The sequence below is a fragment of the Caenorhabditis briggsae genome, assembly GCF_000004555.2.
Source record: "Caenorhabditis briggsae complete genome, chrX, whole genome shotgun sequence".
NCBI classification, from domain to species: domain Eukaryota; kingdom Metazoa; phylum Nematoda; class Chromadorea; order Rhabditida; family Rhabditidae; genus Caenorhabditis; species Caenorhabditis briggsae.
Window position 1 is genome coordinate 11,008,630 of NC_013491.2, and position 19,888 is coordinate 11,028,517.

Consider the following 19,888-nt stretch of genomic DNA (forward strand, 5'->3'; position numbering starts at 1 on the left):
GTGCAAATCTTAAATCAAGTGTGAGTATTAGATACTGTAGTGAATACACTAGTTTTGGTGACAACGATGAGTAAAGGACAGGAGAGCTATTCCGTAGGATACGAAGGGTAAGTTACCCAAGACGACAAACACACAGATGGACAGGATCCTAATGGGTGAGAGATATTTTGGTAGCAAGAAAATTCCGAGCAAATTCGCAAGAGTAACCAATCTCCAGTTTCGGACTCAACCAGCAAACTACAATTCTAAAGAGTATGATCACGGTAGTGGAGTGCTCGAAAACTGTTACTTGAGTTTTAAACTAAATAGGAGATTCAGTTTCAGACAAGAAAATCGGAAGAGCTACTCCACAACCAGTGACAAGAAAAAAGATGAAAAGGAGTCGTGTGGGTGGCAAAAAAAGAACTTCTACCTCACACAATGCAAACAAAAAAGGACCTACAGAGATGATAAGAGATAGGTGGAAAAGAAAAGAGAATATATGAATGGGCCCTATCTAGTTCATAGATAGAAATGAAAAATTCAATAAAACTTACTTGACCATTTTTGCTTGACGAACTTGACGTTAGTACGACGAGCTTGAAGCAGACAATGACGAGCTTGAAGAGCTTGAAGGCGGCGGCAAACGGCGTGAGTTGAAGGCAAACCTGAATGATGAAAATTGAGGTGAAGGGAGAAGACGATTGCGGAAGGTCGGAAGAGAGAAGACGGAATGAAATGAGGAGGGCGCTGCAGACGCTGCACAATGGCTCGGTTATGGTTGTTGATAGAGAAGTGAAGAAGAGAGGACTGGAGGAGGTGGCGCTGGTGATCTTTTGGGGCTATGCAAATGAGGGATTGTGGCTCCGTCAAGCCCTAGATGGAGGTTGCGGGAGGACTAGCAGAAAGGTTCACTAGAATGGAGGTTACGGTAGATTCTACCGTAGTCTCAACTTTGAAAAGTGTGATTTAAAATAAGTTACTACCAATTCCTTGAAGATAGTCTTGTGGATATATACAAAAAATTTATGTCGTAAAAATTGGTAATAAAACAATTTCCTGCTTGATTCAACTTGTATTAGCCTAAATCTTAAATCAACTTTCTAACTCAATTCTTCAATTTTAATCACCTAATGAACCTACTCTTCCTACTTCCTAACAGTGGCCTATTGACAGGTAAAACCACACACATTCAAAAAAAATAGTCCTCCGAAAAAAGTGTCTTGAGGCGTAGGAAGATGACGGTTTTATGAATGGGAGTGATAGTAGGAAAGCGAGAGGGGACGGGACGAAGGAGTGTGGGGAGAAGGAGGAATGGTACGCGATTGAGAGCGGTGGTGGAAGCGAGGACCGACGGTGCCATCTACGAGAAGGGTAAGCTGTGTGGCATGAAAAACGAGCGGGGAACGAGAGAGAACGCAGGAAGAAGAAAGCGTAATATACTGTTTTGGCTAACTGACGTGGCCTTTACTACAGTTAGATTTTCGGAAAAGCAGGGCAAAAATCTCCACGAGTCTACCATAAACGTTTTAAAGCTACTGGGAATCCGAACGTACAAAAATCTAAAATGTCTGAGCAAGCCTACTGGAAATTAAACGAAACTGATGAAAATTTGTATGGGAGAGTTTAGGAACTGATAGAGATAGGGACCAAGAACTGAATGCAGAACACTTACCTTTCTCAGGAATCTAGAAAATTTAAGATTTCAGCTAAACCTATTTATGATTCTAAGAAATGTCTAAAACTTGACGGCTGACGAGAAAGGATATTCAAACTAGAATTCTACAGTACTCATTGTCTGTATTTTTTGGACGGAGGATAGAAAAGGAGTATTTACGAAGCAATAAATGAAAATAAATGACAACGATATAATGAGAGTGTTAATCGAGTGCGTTGATTCTACAAATGAGGAGGCTCTCCGAAAGAACGGTTCGTCTTCTCTACCTGTACCTCTCGCAATGCGGTTACGTAGCGGGCTTCGTTTCCCAGGTGTGCTTCCCAGGAGGCTTCCCAGGTGTGCCTCAACAGAAAGTCTACATAGATTCCTGAGATAACCATATTCTATTTGGAGTCGTAAACCAATTTTTAGGCACATTTGGAAAGATTACAATTGGCAGATGCGGGAAATGGCATTTTGTCAGAGGAAGAAATCAAAAAAGGGCACTGCCAAAACCGCAAAAAAAATAGATTTTGCATTATTTAGATTGTAGCCATTTGCCTAAAATGATAGTTACTCTAGTTGCTGTAGAATTGAGGAACCTCCATCAAAAATATATTTAATTAAAAAAAATCTACTATGGATAATTTAAAAGTGCTCGGAATCCGAACGTACTAATGTTTCGGCAAAATACTCAAGATTAAACAAAGCTGATGAAAATCTGGGGGAGAAACAAGGAACTGAACCTAGAACTGAATACAGAATATTACGTTTTTCAGAATATCGAAACTTGAAGATCTCAGCCTCATTTATTTATGATTCTAAGAAACGTTTTACAAATATTTGGCTGAAAAAACACAAAGATATTCAAACTAGAATTCTATAGTACTCATTTCTGTATTTTTTGGGGACAGAGGGTGGAGAGGGTAGTATTTACAAAACAACAAATGAAAATAAATGACAACCAATAATGAGAGTGTTATAATGAGAGTGTTAATCGAGTGCATCGGTTCTACAAATGAGGAGGCACGCCAAGTGAACGGTTTGCCTTCTCTTCATGTAACTATCGCAATGCGATTGCGTTTCGCTTCTCGTTTTCCAATAGGTCACCAGATGTGCTTCCCAGAAGGAAACCAATTATAGTAGGGCTATATCGATATTTCGTCTAACCAAAAAGTAAGCTGTCGGAAGAGGAAAACTTGCTATTTGTGTATCAGATTAGATAAAATAATTCAAAGTAAAAAAATACATTCAACTTAAGTATTGGTTAGGACCACAAAAAATTAGGAAAAAAACTGAACTCGAACTTCCAGAAAGGCTCTTTTGGGTAGCACACATAGTTCCATCAATCTATGCTTTCTGTAAACAAATTCTAACGATCGAGGCTAAGGAAAATCTACGTCGAGCTGAACCATATTTGAATTGAAGTCGTAAACTGATTTTTATTGTACATCTGGACATATTACCATTGTCTGATGCGTGAAATGGTATTTTGCCAGAGGACAAAACTAAATATAGGAAATTAGGACATCTCCAAGGCCGAGAATTAGTCTAGATTTGATGATCTAATATTTGAGAGATACCGGGAATCCGAACGTACCAAAGTTTCTACAAGAATGCTTAAGGTTGAACGAAACTGATGAAAACTCAAATGGAAGAATTATGGAACTGAACTAAGAACTGGTCTGAACTGAACTGATGGGAACTGAGATTGGGATCTAGAGCTGAAAATTCTAAAGTTCTAGTTGCCTGTACTTTTTTAGGGACCGAGGATAGAGGGGTAGTAATTTCAAAACAACAAGCGAAAAGGAATGTCAATCATATAATGAGAGTATTAACCGAGTGCGTCAACCGAGATGACTCTCCGAGTAAACGGTTCGCTTTCTCTACATGTAACTCTCGCAATACGGTTGCGTAGTGAGTCCCGCTTGCAAAGAGTTCACCCAAGTCTGCTTCCCAAAAGGAAACCAGCAGATGATCTATATTGATTTCATGGATAATCAAAAAGTGAACTGTCGGAATGGGAAACCTTGCTATTCGTTTATTGGATTAGATAAAGTAATTTCGAGATTCAAGCAAGTTTTTTCGGAATTACTTACAAACATTATCTACAATTCGTAGGTTAAAATAAGAAAAATTTATATTGGGTTGACCCATATCTTAATTAATGTCGTAAACCAATTTTTATTGCACATCTGGACAAGTTACAATTGGCAGATGCGGGAAATGGTATTTCGCCAAAGGAACAAACTGAAGATGGAAAATGAGGATATTGCCACGGCCGATAAGTCGTCTTGACTCCACATAATTTAGGTCATAAACGTTCGTTTGAAACGCTAGCTGCACTTGTTGCTGTAGAAATGTGACCCCAGGTGAATTGAGAGTAAGAAGGAGAGGAAGAGAAATAGAATGTTAGATTTTCTCAGATCTTTCTTTCTAGGTCTTCCTCACAGAAAAGACTATAAACCCTTTTTGCCATTAAATATTTCCGGAGATCACACGAACCTATCGCGAACACACACAACGATTTCTTCAGGCAAAGAGTGATAAATTGCGCCGAAGAAGAGACACACATACTGCTTTGACGCTGCTTATCAGCTATACGAGTTCACATTCTCTATTTGGCAAGGTTACTTTCTCTTTGTTATTGATGATTTTTCTCAGACTATTTTGAGCGATAGAAGATGGAAAAGATATTTGTGTTTTTGTTGTCTGGTGGGATTTTATAGACACAAGAGACAACAGAAAACAACAAAGTCTCCAAAAAAAATAAATTTGCAGTTTTATTCGTAATTCTGAATTTACTTGAATAAATTTAAGATATTGAAACTTTTTGGAAATATGAGAAAATATTACTGTGATCTAATCCCACCAAAAACAATAAACGTAATTTTGAAATGACGGTATCACCGAACTCCTCTATCGTACCAACCTTCAAAGCAATAGTGGCCATTAAATTGACATTGAAATTATGGAATTCTTAAAAGTAATAGAAGACAGATAGGTTCTAAAAGAAAAAGAGACAGATATAACCGACATTGGACCTCTTAGTTGGTTTACAGGGATGATGAAAATGATTCATTTCAAAGGGTTTTTTCGACCTCCCATCAGAAAGAACTAACCTTCTTTGGGAATGTAATGAGATGTTTTAGCGCCCTGACTCTCTGAACACAAATGCTTGAAAGATAAGAGTGCAAGTCAATTAATGAAACGGGGAAAGCAATGCAGGAGCGGAAAAGCTCCTTCCAATATTAGATAGATAAGAAACGAGATGTAGACTGGAAGGTAAAAAAGATACGAATGCAAATCACAAATTAATAAAAATAGGACACACGAGCGGGGGTAAAAAATAGATCATATCAGGGAATACTACAAAATGGAATACAAATTTTAGCTTTGTTTTGTCACATATCACGCAAGTCGCAGATTCAGAGACGCAGTAGAGATTTAACTCGAAAAGAACATAATTTGAATGCAATTTATTGAAAATGATACTTTCTATGTCTACAAATAAGAAAAGTTGAAGTTAGATAAAATTTTAAAAACATGAAGAGGATATAAATTAGTGTCTTAAATGTCAAAGGCTAAGAAAGGGGATATGACATAAATTGTGGGAATTATTTGTCGGCATCAAACTTTGGCACTCCGAGACGAAGAATCGAATTTTCGGGGCGTCTTCCCTATGTTCGGAATGAGTTGTCACGAGAAAAAAGTAACTTACTGTCAGCGGTGCTTCCTTTTGTCTCTAGCGGTTGATCAAACTTAGAACGATTGACTCGAACTATTGACTATCTCCTGAAAAACTAAACAGTTTCAAAATGTTCTTCGTTTTATTAGAAATTTTGCCATTCGAGCGCGAATACGGTGCCCGAAAAATGTATTCATCTTGAATAAAAACAAGAATGAAAAACAAGAATGAAAAACCCTTCTAGACTGCCGGCAGGAGCTTTTTGATGATGCAATCGTTATTTTACCTGCCGGCTGGAACTTTGAAAACAATAGTTCCTGTCGGTAGCATTCTTAACCCTCCGGCAGGAACTTCATTCTTGTCTGAGCTGGTACCAACTTGAAAATGCTCTTTCAATTTTCACTTTGAGTCAATTTGTACCGGTTTCAGTGAGATATATCAAAAGATGTTCAACTGACAGAACGTTCATCAGAATATGAAAAAACAATTTGCTAGTTTGAGAGCGGTAGTGAATGTAATTCTTCTGATCTTACATACATGCCCTAATAAAAATCACACCCAAAACAAATGTTTGAAAATCAATCAAAGTTGCATAACTTGATTAGAAAACACCACAGCACTTTTCATCAAGTGAGCACACCAAATTGAAAACTTTTCAGGAGAGGAGAAACAATTTCATTTGATTGAACAAAATACTGTTTTGAGTAGAAAACATGTCTTTTTACAGTTTCGCAAAGTAGGAAAAACAGAGCCACAGTGAAAAAAAAAACTATAGATCGAACTTAATGTAGAAAATACAATAAATTTTCGAGCCGTCTAATTTTGGTTAATCAGTGATGACTCGATTCAGACCTTTTTTTTAGTTCACTTATGGTTTGAAATTGAACTGCAAATCGTTTGTTCATGTAAATCGGTGCGCGGTTGTTGCGCCAAATCACGAGAGAATCACAAACTTGGTAGGAGTAAGATGTAGTTGATGTATGGGTATCAGCTTGGGATGCCTGATTCAGCCATGATAGTGACACCTGGAAGCTCCCGTGGCCTAACTTTTCATTTATATCCCTAGTGACATTCAATTGACGATCAGGTATATCAGGTTGAAACACATGATCGCTAATTTACTTTTGCTTTATTTTGTTATCTCAATGGGATTTGTCTATGAACACTCCTTGAATTCTTATTCTCTGATGATGATGATATACTTTTCGAGACTTTCTGAGCCTGATATTATTTGTAAGAATGTTATACCCATGAGTATATTAAATAATCGCTTTTTAATCAAAGTGCAACTCACATAAAACTTTTCAAAAATAAAAGTAATCATGCACTTTGTCTGAAAAAATGTTTCCCGGCATCGAAAACTGATGAATATGTTTATCGTCTCTGGAGTTCGACATGACAATTGTAAGATACTTTGGATAGTGAGAATAAATCGAAAGTGATTAGGTCACGGTCCCTATAAGCCTGACGCAGTGTTTTCTCATGAAAGTTTGAGAATATGTTCGACATCTACGTCGTTTGTAAGAAGAGATATGATGATTACCAAGTCGAAACCCAGAAACACGTCATACGTTGATAAAGCGCATTTCTATTGACTTCCACAGATCCGGCAAAAAATCAATGTTAGAAAAATGAAAAAGTGATTCTGCAGATTTTTTACGTCGACGTTTTGCAGATTTTTACGTCGAAGTTTTGCAGATTTTTAACAATGGTCTGGAAAAAATTTAAATTGCAATGAATATGGTGATGTTCCTTTTATGAGTTTTTTTCCTTAAAGTTGATTGATATCATAAAAATCTTGGATATTTGGAGCATCCCACTAGGTGAGATTATAACTTGTAGCATATTAATTTTCAAAATTACTCTTTTTAGCTGCTATAAACTGTTTTTCTCCTCCGTTCATGTCATCATTCGATCCAACGAAAAAAAAAATCATCCCACTGCGAATCTAATCTTGGAAAGGCAAAATCTTCGTAGAAATGCAAACTCCCATTAAAATATGGATTTAATCCTCGCTTTATTGATTTCTTAATATTCTCTCAATGAAAGAAAAAATCCAAATAAATTTCTTTCTTCAAACATTATTTCTTCAGTTATGACTCGCTGTACTTTCTCATATCACAACATAGCTTCGTTGCTAGCCTTTCCAAGGAAAGAGTGATTCATTCCGGAAGAATGTAAAAATAAAGAGAGAAAACTTTTCGCATCGTGGCTAACAATAATTTTCGAGTAAGGACACATTCATATTATGTTGCACATGGTCAGATCTCTTGCAATCACGACAACATGTCTCTCCCTTGTAACTTTGTTTCTCTCACTTCACAATTTTTGCGCGTATCCAAAACACGTGCGCATGAGAAATGCTGCTTCTAATTCACCTTTTTGTATTCTATAAGACTAAACTTTTTCCTCGAGATGTGCTGCGTGATACACAACTTATTATACAATATGAAAATTTGATAACATTATCATTTCTAACACATTAAACGTTTTTCATCTGTACCTTCTTACTGTCAATAGAATCCGAACTCCATATTTGGCTTGTTTTTCGAAATTCTCAGCGGTTCTTTCCACAAAAACTGTACCATATTTCTAGGATCTGGCTCTCAAATTTGCTCAAATGCACTGGCTTATCTCGACAACCATATTCTTCTTGACGGGAGCTTATTGCATCATCTTCCCTGACTTCGAGTTCACTGTCAGCAACATTCTGATCATCATGTGAATGAGTAAGTTCAAACTATAGAAATGCAGTTCCATCTCTTCGCATTTTCCCACGACGCAGCTCTGGCCTTTTTTCAGTTTTTATGGGGTTATTCAGTGAGAAGCAATTCAGCAAATTGCTGGTTTTTTCCTTATGCAGAAAGCAGAAAAACCAGCAATTTTGCTGGGGCCACGGAAGCGTGATTGCTGGAGTTTTCTAGGCCATGTGAACTCGTCCTCCTCCTCGTGGAGTACACGACAAGAACATTTCCTCGTAGGTTTCATCTGAATCCCCGGGTAACATATGGAGTGGTTCCCTTGTCAGTTCTTTCTTCTTTCTGTACCCTTTTCCCTCGACTAGACTGTACCCTCCATATCCTCCCCCCTCGTTTTCTCTGCGTCTCGTCTCTCTAGCCACACAATTCCGGAAAAGGAAAACCTCTGGTCTCGCCACGAAAACCAAAATCAATCAAGGGACCTTTTTGACACTCCTCATTTGTTGCGCGCGCAATTTACCTCACTTTTCTTTTAGATTGCGGCGCATTCTCGCTTCGGTTGTTACTCGTAACTGTTCTTATTTCTCTCTGTCATCGGAAAATATTTTATCACTTTTCAAATTCGAACTTTCAGGCGAATAATGAGCTCGCCAAGCCAATCATCATCCGCTCCATCGCCTCCCAAAAGCCAGAGAAAGTCGCGGAGCGACGATAATAATCCCCAGAGTGAGTTTTAGAAAAGCATTTCTATAGCAACATTCAAAATGTGTAAGATTTCGCAAAACTTTTTGCAAAGCGAAAAAGTTAAACTTTTATAAATGCTTCAACAAGGTTAAAAATATTTCAGATCCCATCTCAGACGAGGAGTCACTGCAAGTAAACCTCAACAGCTCCCCTGCTTGCTCACCGGCTCGTCGTGCATTGTCCATTGACCTAATGAAGAGCCCTGTTGGCACAAAAATGACCGATCTTTCCCGTACCCCTCCACCGGTTCATAAGAAGAAGGCGCATCGTGGAGGTCAGTTGAACTTGTTTTTTCAAAATTAATTTTTTGAGTTTACAGGTCATGGAATAGATCTGCGTCAGAGATCAAGCTCGTATGATATTCACTCCAGTTCATCGAATCCTCATCACTCTCCTATTCGTCATGCATCACTTCCAGTTTTGAATTTGGACGATGGGATTGGAAACTTTGGACGCATGACCATTCACACTCCTGCGCCACCAGTTCGCCGAGCTCCGAAACGCAAGACGATGGACATCAATGAAGGAGCCACATCTTCAACTGCTTCTGATATTCCCCTTGTCAAGATGCAACGCACAGATTTTGCCACGTCCGGGACTAGTGGCCAAGGATCGGCAATTACTTCTGCGAGCCGCAGAGTTTCCCGTCCGCGTCGAGGTTAGTTTCTATATCACACTCTTAGATTTTAAGTTTATGAATCTGAAATAAAACTTGTATCTGGCTATGTCTAGATACACAGCGGAAACATGTGCTCAACAAATCAGCAAAATAGAGTTTTCTTCATAACTTTTTTTGACTTTTCAGTTCTACATCGCCGTTCACTGTTCAGTCCAAAGCCAGCGTCCACCTCTGAGAAAGCAGCTATTCCTTCTGGACAATCGAAAAACGACGTCCCGTCCGGTTCTTCCAACATCCCAAAAACTGCAGAGAGCTCGCCGGAGAAGATGGACGAATAGCTGAAAGCCGAACCGATCACTATTTCCCAATTTTTATTCATTTTTAGCTTTAAAAGCTTTGTTACATTTTTTCACTGTTACCGAGTCACCCGATAATGGGATTTTTTCAAGAGTTTTAAATTTCCAACCCGATTTTCGGCCGTTCGTTTCCGTTGTTACCATTTTCGGTGTTATTTACTAGAGTTCCCCAATGATCAACAATTTCCAAGAGACTATTTTTTTGTAAATCTTGATTCTGCACCCATGAACTTTTTTTGTCGGTCATTGAGCCTTCTTTCATTTAAGTGCACCCCAGTTTTGTTATATGCTCAGAACTCGGTTTACGAAATAAACTGTTATGGGGAAAATGTGTCTTTCGATTTTTTTTTCAGGTTTAGATTATTATCGAAAACAATCGGAGTATATCAAAAACTGAGTACAAACACGAATTCAAACCGGATATAATATCTAACAAAGACGGTAATCAGCGGAAAACTTCGAATTAAGTTTTATGTTATTCGAGTTTGTGAGGTTAACTAAAAAGAAACATTTAAAACTTAATCAATGAAAAGAATTGCTCAAATTTGGTTACAACATGAAAAAATACAGAAAGCACGAGCTTTTTATTACAGATTTATTAGGTTGGAGGGAAAGCAACTGTCCATTTTTTTTAAATTCGCGAAAAACGCAAAAACAAGAATTATCCAAGATTGACAGCATGCACCCTTGTGGTCCACGACATGTTGACAACATACAGGTAACTTGTGGATACCATCCCTCCAAAAGCCAGCTGACCGCAAATCAAAGTATTCCTAAAGTGCCGTTTTTATTTCATCGACAGTGTTAAATTAATTGTCTTCCAGATGACGTTGCATATCTTCAAATAACTAATAATGAAAGGGTACAAACTGAAGTTTAAAAAACGTGAGGAGCCGTCCATCTAAAGCGGCGTAGGACTGAATTGACTCTCCTTAAATAACACGAGATCCTATGCTCCGCGGAAAGTCAAGAAAGACCTGGTCGGTTCTTCTTCACGCCCCAAACTCTTGATTTGACCCTTTCGTTATTGATTATTAGGAGATACGCAACGTCACCTGGAGAGAAATAATTCAACACTGTAGATGAGATAAAGTCTGGACTGAAAAAAAATTATTTGACTCGCGGACGGACGGACGGACGGTATCCACAAGTTACCTGAATGTTGTCAGCATGTCGTGGCATACTGTCGATCTTGGATAAATGTTGTTTTTGCGTCATTCACGGATTAAAAAATGGACAGTTAATAGTTTCAAGAATGGTTCTTAAAGTATTTCCTTTTCTGTAATGATTTGATTGCTGCAAATTGCCACGAGAAGTATGAGCATTTTTTAAATGTTTTGTTTCCTATTGTCTTTATTTATGTCCTAACTAATTTAAGTCCGATTCCTTATTTGACTTTTTTCTTTCTCTAATCGTTTCCAAAGGTTTTTTGAAGACGTGGCTTCCTGAAAAAGAAAGTGGATATGCAAAAAAAAACTCTGTGGAGGTGGATGGAAGCTCTCGGGAGTGAACAGAAACGAGATAATTGTTGGTGTGGTTCATCTCTTGCAATTCCAGCATCACCGCCGCGGTTGGTCGCACACTCCATCAATTTCTCGTCCTCTTTTCAACCACGCATCCAAAAAAGAACCGCCGTTTCCACCATCTTCAGTGAGACGTCATCAGTGTTTGGAAAATGGGATCTCCAATTGTTTTATTCGGTTTGGCGGATTATGTGAGACAGGTACTAACTATGGGAAAAAGGTCATTGTAGTAGTGGGTGAGAAAACAGAAAAAAAAACAAATACCAACGTCTCGAGATTTTATTTTTGTGGAACAGCAATTCGTTTTATGTAAGCGATATCCTTTTTTTCTATTTTTTAAAGATTTGTATAGTTTTTTTACAAACGTTTCCGAAAAAAAGTTATTCTTCACCTCTGAATCCATCTATCAAGAATACCACCTAATGACCGTTCGCAAAACAAAGTTTCCAACATTCTTGGTTTTCAGCTTTTCGATTATTTCTTGTCCTCCCGTAAACAATTTTGAAAGCCTAAAACTATTTCAATCACAAGATACTACGCCAACGCATAGTATTGTTACCAACACAAAATTCTTTTTGTCATAGTTCATCAAAAATCGAAGTCTGGAAACCAAGTTTCATTGTGATTTTTTCTTTTAAAACTAACAATTTCAAATTTTTTTCAGCCATCGAGAATGTCAAAGCTAGAAATCGCAGCTATTGAACCACTCATGGACAGTAATAAGGTAAGATATAAACAAACTTGTGGATTGAAATCAATCATTTTCAGAAAAAGCTAGAGGATATGAAAGATTTTGCGGAAATGGTCCAAACGTTCTCAGTGAGTTCTCGAAGTTTAAACCAACGTGAATAAATATTTTGCATGATACCAAAGCTTTCAAAATTTGACAAATTTTCAAAGGAGTTGATAAACGTGTACGCAATAGTGTAATACTGCGATTTTAGGAAATTAGAAAACGCGCCATTTAAAGAATTTTCTGTATATTTTTCTGTATAAATGTGTAGAATTTTCTGTATAAATGTATAGAATTTTTTTTTTTTTCTGTATAGAATTTTCTGTATAAATGCTCTGATAGAAGCCCAACGTGATTACTTTGAGCTCAATCATCTCGATTTCTGTGTGACATATCAGAAATCTGTCAACTGATAAAGTGTTTAGCCTGCTAATAAAAACATTTTATTAGTTCAAACAGTTTTGATATCCATTATAAGAACCGAAAAAATTGAGTTCAAAGTGCATGTACAGGGTGCGCCTGTTAGAGCATTTACGGTATAATATAAAATATGAGCACTATCGATGTAATTTTTCTATCAGGAGAAAATTGGTGGATCTGCCGGAGCACAACGCCTGGATCCGATTGTGCTGTTTGTGAAAAACTATCTTCGCTATTATTCTCTTGAACTTCTTGATCAAGTCAGCTCAGTGCAATTCAAGAATTCTCAAGTGTTCTTCGAGGTTAGTTACGGTTATTAAATGATGGTTACAGTAAATGATCTAATAGAACGCTGCCAATGCTGAGCGAAACACGATTTTTTTAATGTTTTGGATTTTTGGCTTCTGGGCCTAAAAAATTGAGAAAGTAGAATTTTCGGTTTGGGTTCCAAAAAAAAATCCGGAACATCACTTTTTCCCATACTTGCTCAACCTCCTGGCCGAAACTCCAAAGAATACCAATTTTTTTGTCCATCTTGGATAATTACGATTTTGAAGTTTTGGAGCACACGAGTTGCCTATTAAAGCTGGAAGACAGAAATTTTCGATAAAATATTTGCAAAAAATTTCTCTCAAAAAATGTCTTTCAAAAATTTCTCCCAGGACAGGGCCGCAAAATGTATGCTGTTTTGTGAAATTTCGACAAAACAGTTTTTGAAAAACCATTTCTCATCTACTTGAAACACATCTTTTCAGAAGAACATGAGCGGTCTTACCAAGAAATTCGAAAAGCTCAACAATGCCTATACTTCAGTTTTTGATGAAGAACAAAGTGAGCACTAATTGTACTATTTCATCATAACATTTATCAATTATTTTATTCCAGTTGCCAATTACGCCATCGCCGCTCTCCAAGACATTTTGGGTGAGGCCCACGACTTCTGAAAATCTTGACAACTTCTCAACAAGATCACAGTGTATATACCCGGGGTTTTTTCATCAATTCCATTTGTACGTTCAATATAAATTCAACTACTAGTATGATTTTGTTTAATTGTTTCATGTAAAAAATTAAGTAATAAACGAATTGTATAAAAGTGTTGACTAAAAATCAAAAAATGACACTAATCAAAGTAGAGCATTATGTGTCAGTGAATAAATAAAAAGATGATCTGGGGAAAATGGATACCTACTGGAAAAAAAGTTGGGTTATGGCAAATGCCCAACACATAAAACTGTGGAAAAAACATCAAAACGTGTCCCGAATTGGTAATACAATGAGTGAAATTCAAGATTAAGAGACAGAGTGGGGAGCGAGCAAGAGATCTATTTTGTTGAAAGTGCAGTTGTATTATACAGTTAATGTGAGACGATTTTCAAAGAGATATTCGAATAAGTTCTAAGCCAAGGCAATTGTAAGAATGATCATGAAAGCTGCGGCAAGTGTGGCTTTTCCTCCATTAACCCTATCGGCTCGCTGGCGGCTCAACGCAAGCGTATGCCACTTTTCGCGGTTGTACGGCACCTCGGCGCTGTCAGCAATGTCCTCGGGAAGCTCGTCAACAATGAAGATTCGGCCTCCCATATTGAAGTTGTTTCCGCTCTGAAATGAGGTCCATCATGTTTATATCTGCGCAATTCTTGCGAACATACGTTGTAATAAAGAACAGATGGGGTAGTCTCATTTGGAGTGAACGCAAAGGAGTGGACATCTTCCGGCCATCCATCACAGTCCAAATATGCATCCGGTTCGTTAGCGGCCTTATCTTAAAATTACTTTTTTTTAGAATTGTTCAACTAATTTTCTTCCAGTTACCTTTGTTTTGGATCCAAATGCACAGTGGTCCGGTTTGGCTTTCCACTGGTTCCGGAGAGTAAACAGTCACTTTTTCAACCTCATTCTGCGAGAGTTCAAGATATCCTCCTTCATCGTCATCTCCAATGTACAATGGGTTGTAGAACTCTGGGATAATCTTTTCACGTCCTCCCTCGACGCTGGAAAAGTATGAATTACAGTAGGAACATTTAGAATTGTTAGTCTTACTTGAAATTGTAAGTGACATTTCTGACAAGATAAAGGTCCGGAGACATCACGCTGTTCACGTGCCAAACATACTTTGGAGAGCGTAGGTTTCCCTGCAAAAAAATAAGATAGATACCAAAATTGCTATCAGTTTATCAGTGCGGTTGGTCATCAACTACGTACGTTGTAATTCTTGATGTGTTCGATGTCCCCGAGTTGGAAAGTGAAGTTTCTTCTTTCGGCGGATCCTTTCAAAACTCCGCGTGTCATTGGTTTCTCATCGGAATTCTGTAAAAAATGATTTCATTTTAAAAGTCCTCAATCACATGTGTTTCCAGCTGACTCACTTTTTTGAATGACGGCACGTAAGGTGGGAGGTTAGCCAATGTGTCGTCGGTCGGAACCAGCACTGACCCAAAATTGACCCGGTACTTGTAGCAATAAACTGAGATCCAGTCAATGTGGAAGATGTCATAGTTTTCGGGAAGTTCGAGAATGATATCCTTTCCTCCGCGGTAGTTTTCACTGATTTCACTTATCCTGAAAGAAACATGGATGAGATTGAAATAAAAATAAAACTTACGATAGGCCTAGGAAGAATAAAATTACTATCCGCTCTAGAATAGAGTCTTTAACCCGAATTTTGTGTTCTCCGATATTGAGAATCATTTCTGATGTAGAAGAACACGGAATACTATATGATACTATACTAGTAATTGAATAGGAACGCGGTAGCGCCTGGTCTAATCGCCAGAACCAGCAGATGGGATGATTTTCTTATCATCAGATGAGAGCGGGAAAAAAGAGTGAAATAACATCAAACAGATTTTGCTGAGAGAGGTGAAAATTACTCTCTGTCTCATTGTCTCCGTCTCAATTTTTTAGCAGGGTCACTGTGTGTGTAATCAGGTACGAGGTCATCTTTCTCACTCTCTCAAACACTCTTTTCCTACTGGCTCGCCCGCCGGTTCAAGAAACACTCTTCGCAACATTTTGGTGGCGTGGTCTTCCCCCTTCAAAAAAGCAAAGAACACACTTACTCTTTCTCGTCTTTTCCACGAATCGCAACTTTAACGCCCAAACTGTAGGAGACTGATGCACCGCGGCCAACGTAGAAATAGGTTTCTGCAAGAGTTGGCACGTTCGATTTATGATAATTTTTGTTTTTTGCTGATTCAACAGTAAAACAAATAGGGAAGTGAAATACGTTATGGCAGAATTTTGATGTCTTTCGGGACAATTGATAACATAATGCACTAGGATCATAACAAGTCTGACTTAGTAACTTTCTGTTTTTGTTAAAAGTTATAACTTTGTTGATTTTTGATGTTACGTACTTGGAGCTTTGTTTCCTTCGAATGTGAATCCGTAGACCTTGATGGTTCTGCGATCGATCACGTAGAGAGGTCCAGATCTCAACTTGTAACGTTTTCCGGTGAATTCGGAGTTAAGAGCCACGGATTTTGGAATTTTCACGTTTTCAGGTAAGACCAAAGATCCGAAGTTTTTCTGGAAAATTATCACATGCGAAACAATCATATGATAGGAAGTGTCAATTTTCGAAAAACAGGAAACTATCAATCTGAAACTAGTGACACAAACTCACGTCTGATTTGAAGGAGTAGATGGAGAACGACTTGAACTCATCAATTCTATGTTTCTCAGGAACATGCACTACAACACGATCATTCTCCTCTGAGAAAGGTCCGAGCGGTGTGATACCGTACTCATAAGTGTGTGCCTTAATTCCATCCTTAGTCGGTGACTCTTTGTCGTCCAACCAGAAATAGAGGTCCTGCTGAGTTGGTGTGAAAGTGAGGTTGAAGATTTGCAGAGTCGTCGCGTTCACAATGAACACTTGCCCGGCAATGTCGGTTTCTGGGCTCGAGAGGTCACCGATATAGACACCGTAGTCTGGATTGTACGTGTTGATTTCGTAGGAGAGCACTATCCCGAAGGACAACAGCAATGTCTGGACCACCAACGATAACATTTCTGGCGGTTCTGAAAATTTTGAAAACCGTTGAAGAATCATAATGGTTAGTCTAGACATTGATAGGAAGAATAGCGAGTTGATTCAGATGAAAGAGATATAGTGGAAAAATAGTTCTTGCGCAAAAACTCCCAGCCATCTGTCACCTCTTATGCAATTTCGAAACAATTTTCTATTCAACATGACGTATTTTTTTGTCAAGTTGCGAATCGTCTAAAACTAGCCAATCCGACTTAGCGCCGGATGATTGGTCGACTTTTGGAGAAACAGTAATTACTTTTTTTTGTTTGTATGGGCAATCAATGAGACGTTTTGGTTGGAAGAAGAGGGATAAAGATGGCGGAAAAGGGGGGAGGAGAGAATGATTTCAAAAGTGATTCATTGTTCGAGTGATGAGCAAAGAGGGAAGGAAGGGACAATTGAATTCATAATTTTTGATGAAAGAGAATGAAGCGCGAATGGAAGAGTGAATAAGATGAAGAAGAAGAACGGAGAGACGAAAATGGAGGCGGAGCATTCAATTCATCACTTTTGCGTCGAGATGTATATCTCGAGTGGTTGGACCATCAAGATGGACAGTCGAAGAGGAGACAGGCGAAGAGCAATATTTACAACAGCAGATTGCACAACGAATTACATTTACGAATAAATTGATCTGTCATCGGATAACAGGCGTTTTGCGCGAAATTTTAGGAAAGAGGGAGAAGACTAAGTCTTGGAACGATAGAAGCTTAATCCGATTGAAAATTTGGGAAATACGAGAAGATCAGAAAATCTAGTGAAAATGGAAATGACAAGACGCTTGTCTAAAGAAGAACGGGAAACGCGTGAGAATATAAAAGTTCCTGGAAAACCGGTGGATATAGGAGACGATAGACAAAGTAACAGATGGGGACGACCCAGTATATAAAAGAACATGTTGGTAAACGCTGGTAAATGACCCCTTGCCCCGAGAATCATTAGATTATAGCGAGCCAGGAAAAACAAAGGAGCACTGAGGGGGAGGGGTGTACAGTCTCCGGGGACTAAAGAAAAACGGTGTGTTTGGTTCTGACTGTTCAACTCGTATGTTAATGAAAGATGCAATAATAATCATAATGCAGGACGAAGGCAGATGCTTATACAGATGCACGGGTCGAAGAAATGAGGAAAGGAGTCAAACGGATAAAGGGGCGGAGCCTACCCCGAATACATATGGACCATCTTCTCTCGCACGTGTTTGTTGACATTAGACACCGTGAAACTCTGCAAGAACTGTTGTATAAGAGAGAACAAGAGGATTAGAGTCTTGTCGGGGCGAGAAGATGGTCCACCGATTCTATCTGCAGCTGCTGGAGATAGACTCAAGAAAGGCCGACGTTGTCTTGGAACTTGATATTCTGTTTATGGAGGGGCGTCGGACTGATGGGACATGTGGTGGCGTCAGTCGTAAAACAGAGGGCGGAGACCCGAGAACTTCTATGTCGGAATCCGACGCGGTAAATGTGATCGGTTGATGGACTTAGGAGCCATAAATCATTGATGGGTTTATGGTCTCAACACCTCGGCCCGACAAATTGAAAGGAGAGGCTATAAAATTTAGGGTCGGGCTGTAAATTAAGCGTAACTCGATATTTGACAATTTGGGATGAGCAGCTGGAAATAAGATAGATTTCTGTTTAGATAAAATAGAACAAAGAAAGTAAGCCCGACGATTGAACTTGATCTCGATCACAAGAATCGTAGATCGTTTACCACTTGAAAATTGTGACATGAAAGTAGAGCATTAATCTTTATAAAAACCAAGTAAAACCAAAAAAACCGAGTACGACCTTGTAGGAAAACAAACACAATCGTTCTCAAATCGCAACAACTTTGTATCCAAAGTTTCACAAAAGGACATGTTGTCGTGGACAACATGTGTTCGAATTTTATAAGTGGTGGACCAACCGCACCAATCACTACCGGAACTTCCTCCCGCTGGTCCTTAGAACACGATGAAATTTAGCTAATTTGCATAAGTCACCTCATTGTGAGCCCCACCAAGTGCGCATAGGGTTATAAGCGTTCTGTTTGTGCTTAACCTCTTCCTACACCTCATCTTTTGAACAGAAGATTGGTCTCTTGATAGCAGAAGCACACCTGCTAAGTGTTGTGTAACAAAATCGTCTAGGACTACTTACTCCCTTTAATGGAACAATAGAAAAAACCAAACATGAGAAAAGTGAGAAAAGGTTTGTGTAAACATTGGGTTAGGCTTTCAAGCAAACATCCATGTGCCATCAAAGGATGCTTCCCTTTTGAAAGCGCCCTCCTGAAATAGCGCGAACCCACTAATTAGGAGCTACCTGAGCGGAAACTGGGACACACACTACCGCACGTTTTGGCACCAACACCATACAACATTTATTGCTTATGACTGAAGGAGAAATCTTCAATTAACGCTGTGTCAAGAGTTGTCCATTAGAAGGGATATTGGAAAGAAGTAGAAATTTAATTATGTCAGGATTTAGAGACACTTTTCTTTTAGAGTTGGTGCCAGCGGGTAACACAAGAAGAGTCGCGCATTTTTGGAATGAATGGTACTCGAGAAATAGGGGAGAGAGACTACGTCAAGTGGAGTACATATGTTTTGCCAATATTAAAAGTGTTCGGGTCAATACGATACTTTACCTAGTTATAGAAATATGATGGTCCTGGGTTTTGAACTTTCAAAAAACGCGTTTGTTTTATTAACAAATGAAACCTCCGTTCAGTGAGTTATCGTAAACACTCTAATAGATTTCCCCTGAACCGTCAACTTTGAGCTCAAATATATCTGTTCCTGTGAAAGATATTGACAAGTTTCCAACTGACAAATCGTTCATCATAATATAAAAATATTGTATCAGTTTATCATTTTTGATACTTTTCACAGGAACCGAGATATATTGACTAAAAATTGACAGCTTTACAGGGAACATTCTATTAGAATTTTCAGTTTTTTCACGTCTTCGAAATACGAAGTCGTTCAAAAATGTCTCACCCAGAAATCAAGTCACGTCAAATTTCACACCAATTTTCAACTCATAAAAACACTATACAATTCAAATACACTCGAAATCACTCTACTTTTCAAAATTATCTACTCTGGCTGTCAATCAAAATCTGAGTGCTAGTGATTTTATGGGAAAAAACTTTTCCCACAAAATGTAGGTAATTTTTTTTTCCGAGACTGGGTCAAAAAAGGCATTGAACTGGGGCGCCAGCCAAGCCACTAAAATTGGTGAATATGCAGCGCATAAAATGCAACGCGTTCTAGAAGATCCAACTGTCGCCTGTCAATCGAAACAACATGCAAATGTGGCCATTTGACTTCAACTGATACAGAATGACTTGTAACACCCCGAAAATTCAGGGAGAAGAATTTGGAGACGACTAGACAAAGCGTTGATTAGGGCGGAAGGAAGGAGTCATGTTTCAGACATACGTTTTGG

At 38.5% G+C, this 19,888-nt stretch overlaps 3 protein-coding genes across 3 annotated transcripts; 2 read left to right on the top strand and 1 right to left on the bottom strand.

Annotated features, from left to right (window-relative positions):
• Window positions 1–8,664: 8,664 nt before the first annotated feature.
• CBG27749 lies at window positions 8,665–9,724 on the top strand (the record flags this gene model as incomplete). Its single annotated transcript, XM_045239758.1, has 4 exons — window positions 8,665–8,749; window positions 8,871–9,041; window positions 9,087–9,425; window positions 9,573–9,724. The coding sequence occupies 4 exons, from the start codon at window positions 8,665–8,667 to the stop codon at window positions 9,722–9,724; spliced, it is 747 nt and encodes a 248-aa protein (XP_045099588.1).
• A 2,214-nt stretch (window positions 9,725–11,938) lies between these two features.
• CBG14732 lies at window positions 11,939–13,362 on the top strand (the record flags this gene model as incomplete). The annotated part of the gene is made up of 5 exons (XM_002644687.2): window positions 11,939–11,989; window positions 12,034–12,084; window positions 12,580–12,720; window positions 13,174–13,249; window positions 13,304–13,362. The coding sequence occupies 5 exons, from the start codon at window positions 11,939–11,941 to the stop codon at window positions 13,360–13,362; spliced, it is 378 nt and encodes a 125-aa protein (XP_002644733.2).
• A 454-nt stretch (window positions 13,363–13,816) lies between these two features.
• On the bottom strand, window positions 13,817–16,433 carry CBG14733 (the record flags this gene model as incomplete). The annotated part of the gene is made up of 9 exons (XM_002644688.1): window positions 13,817–14,020; window positions 14,071–14,183; window positions 14,234–14,412; window positions 14,462–14,553; window positions 14,624–14,728; window positions 14,788–14,980; window positions 15,481–15,565; window positions 15,778–15,949; window positions 16,047–16,433. 9 exons carry the CDS (start codon window positions 16,431–16,433, stop codon window positions 13,817–13,819), a joined length of 1,530 nt encoding a protein of 509 aa, XP_002644734.1.
• Window positions 16,434–19,888: the final 3,455 nt, after the last annotated feature.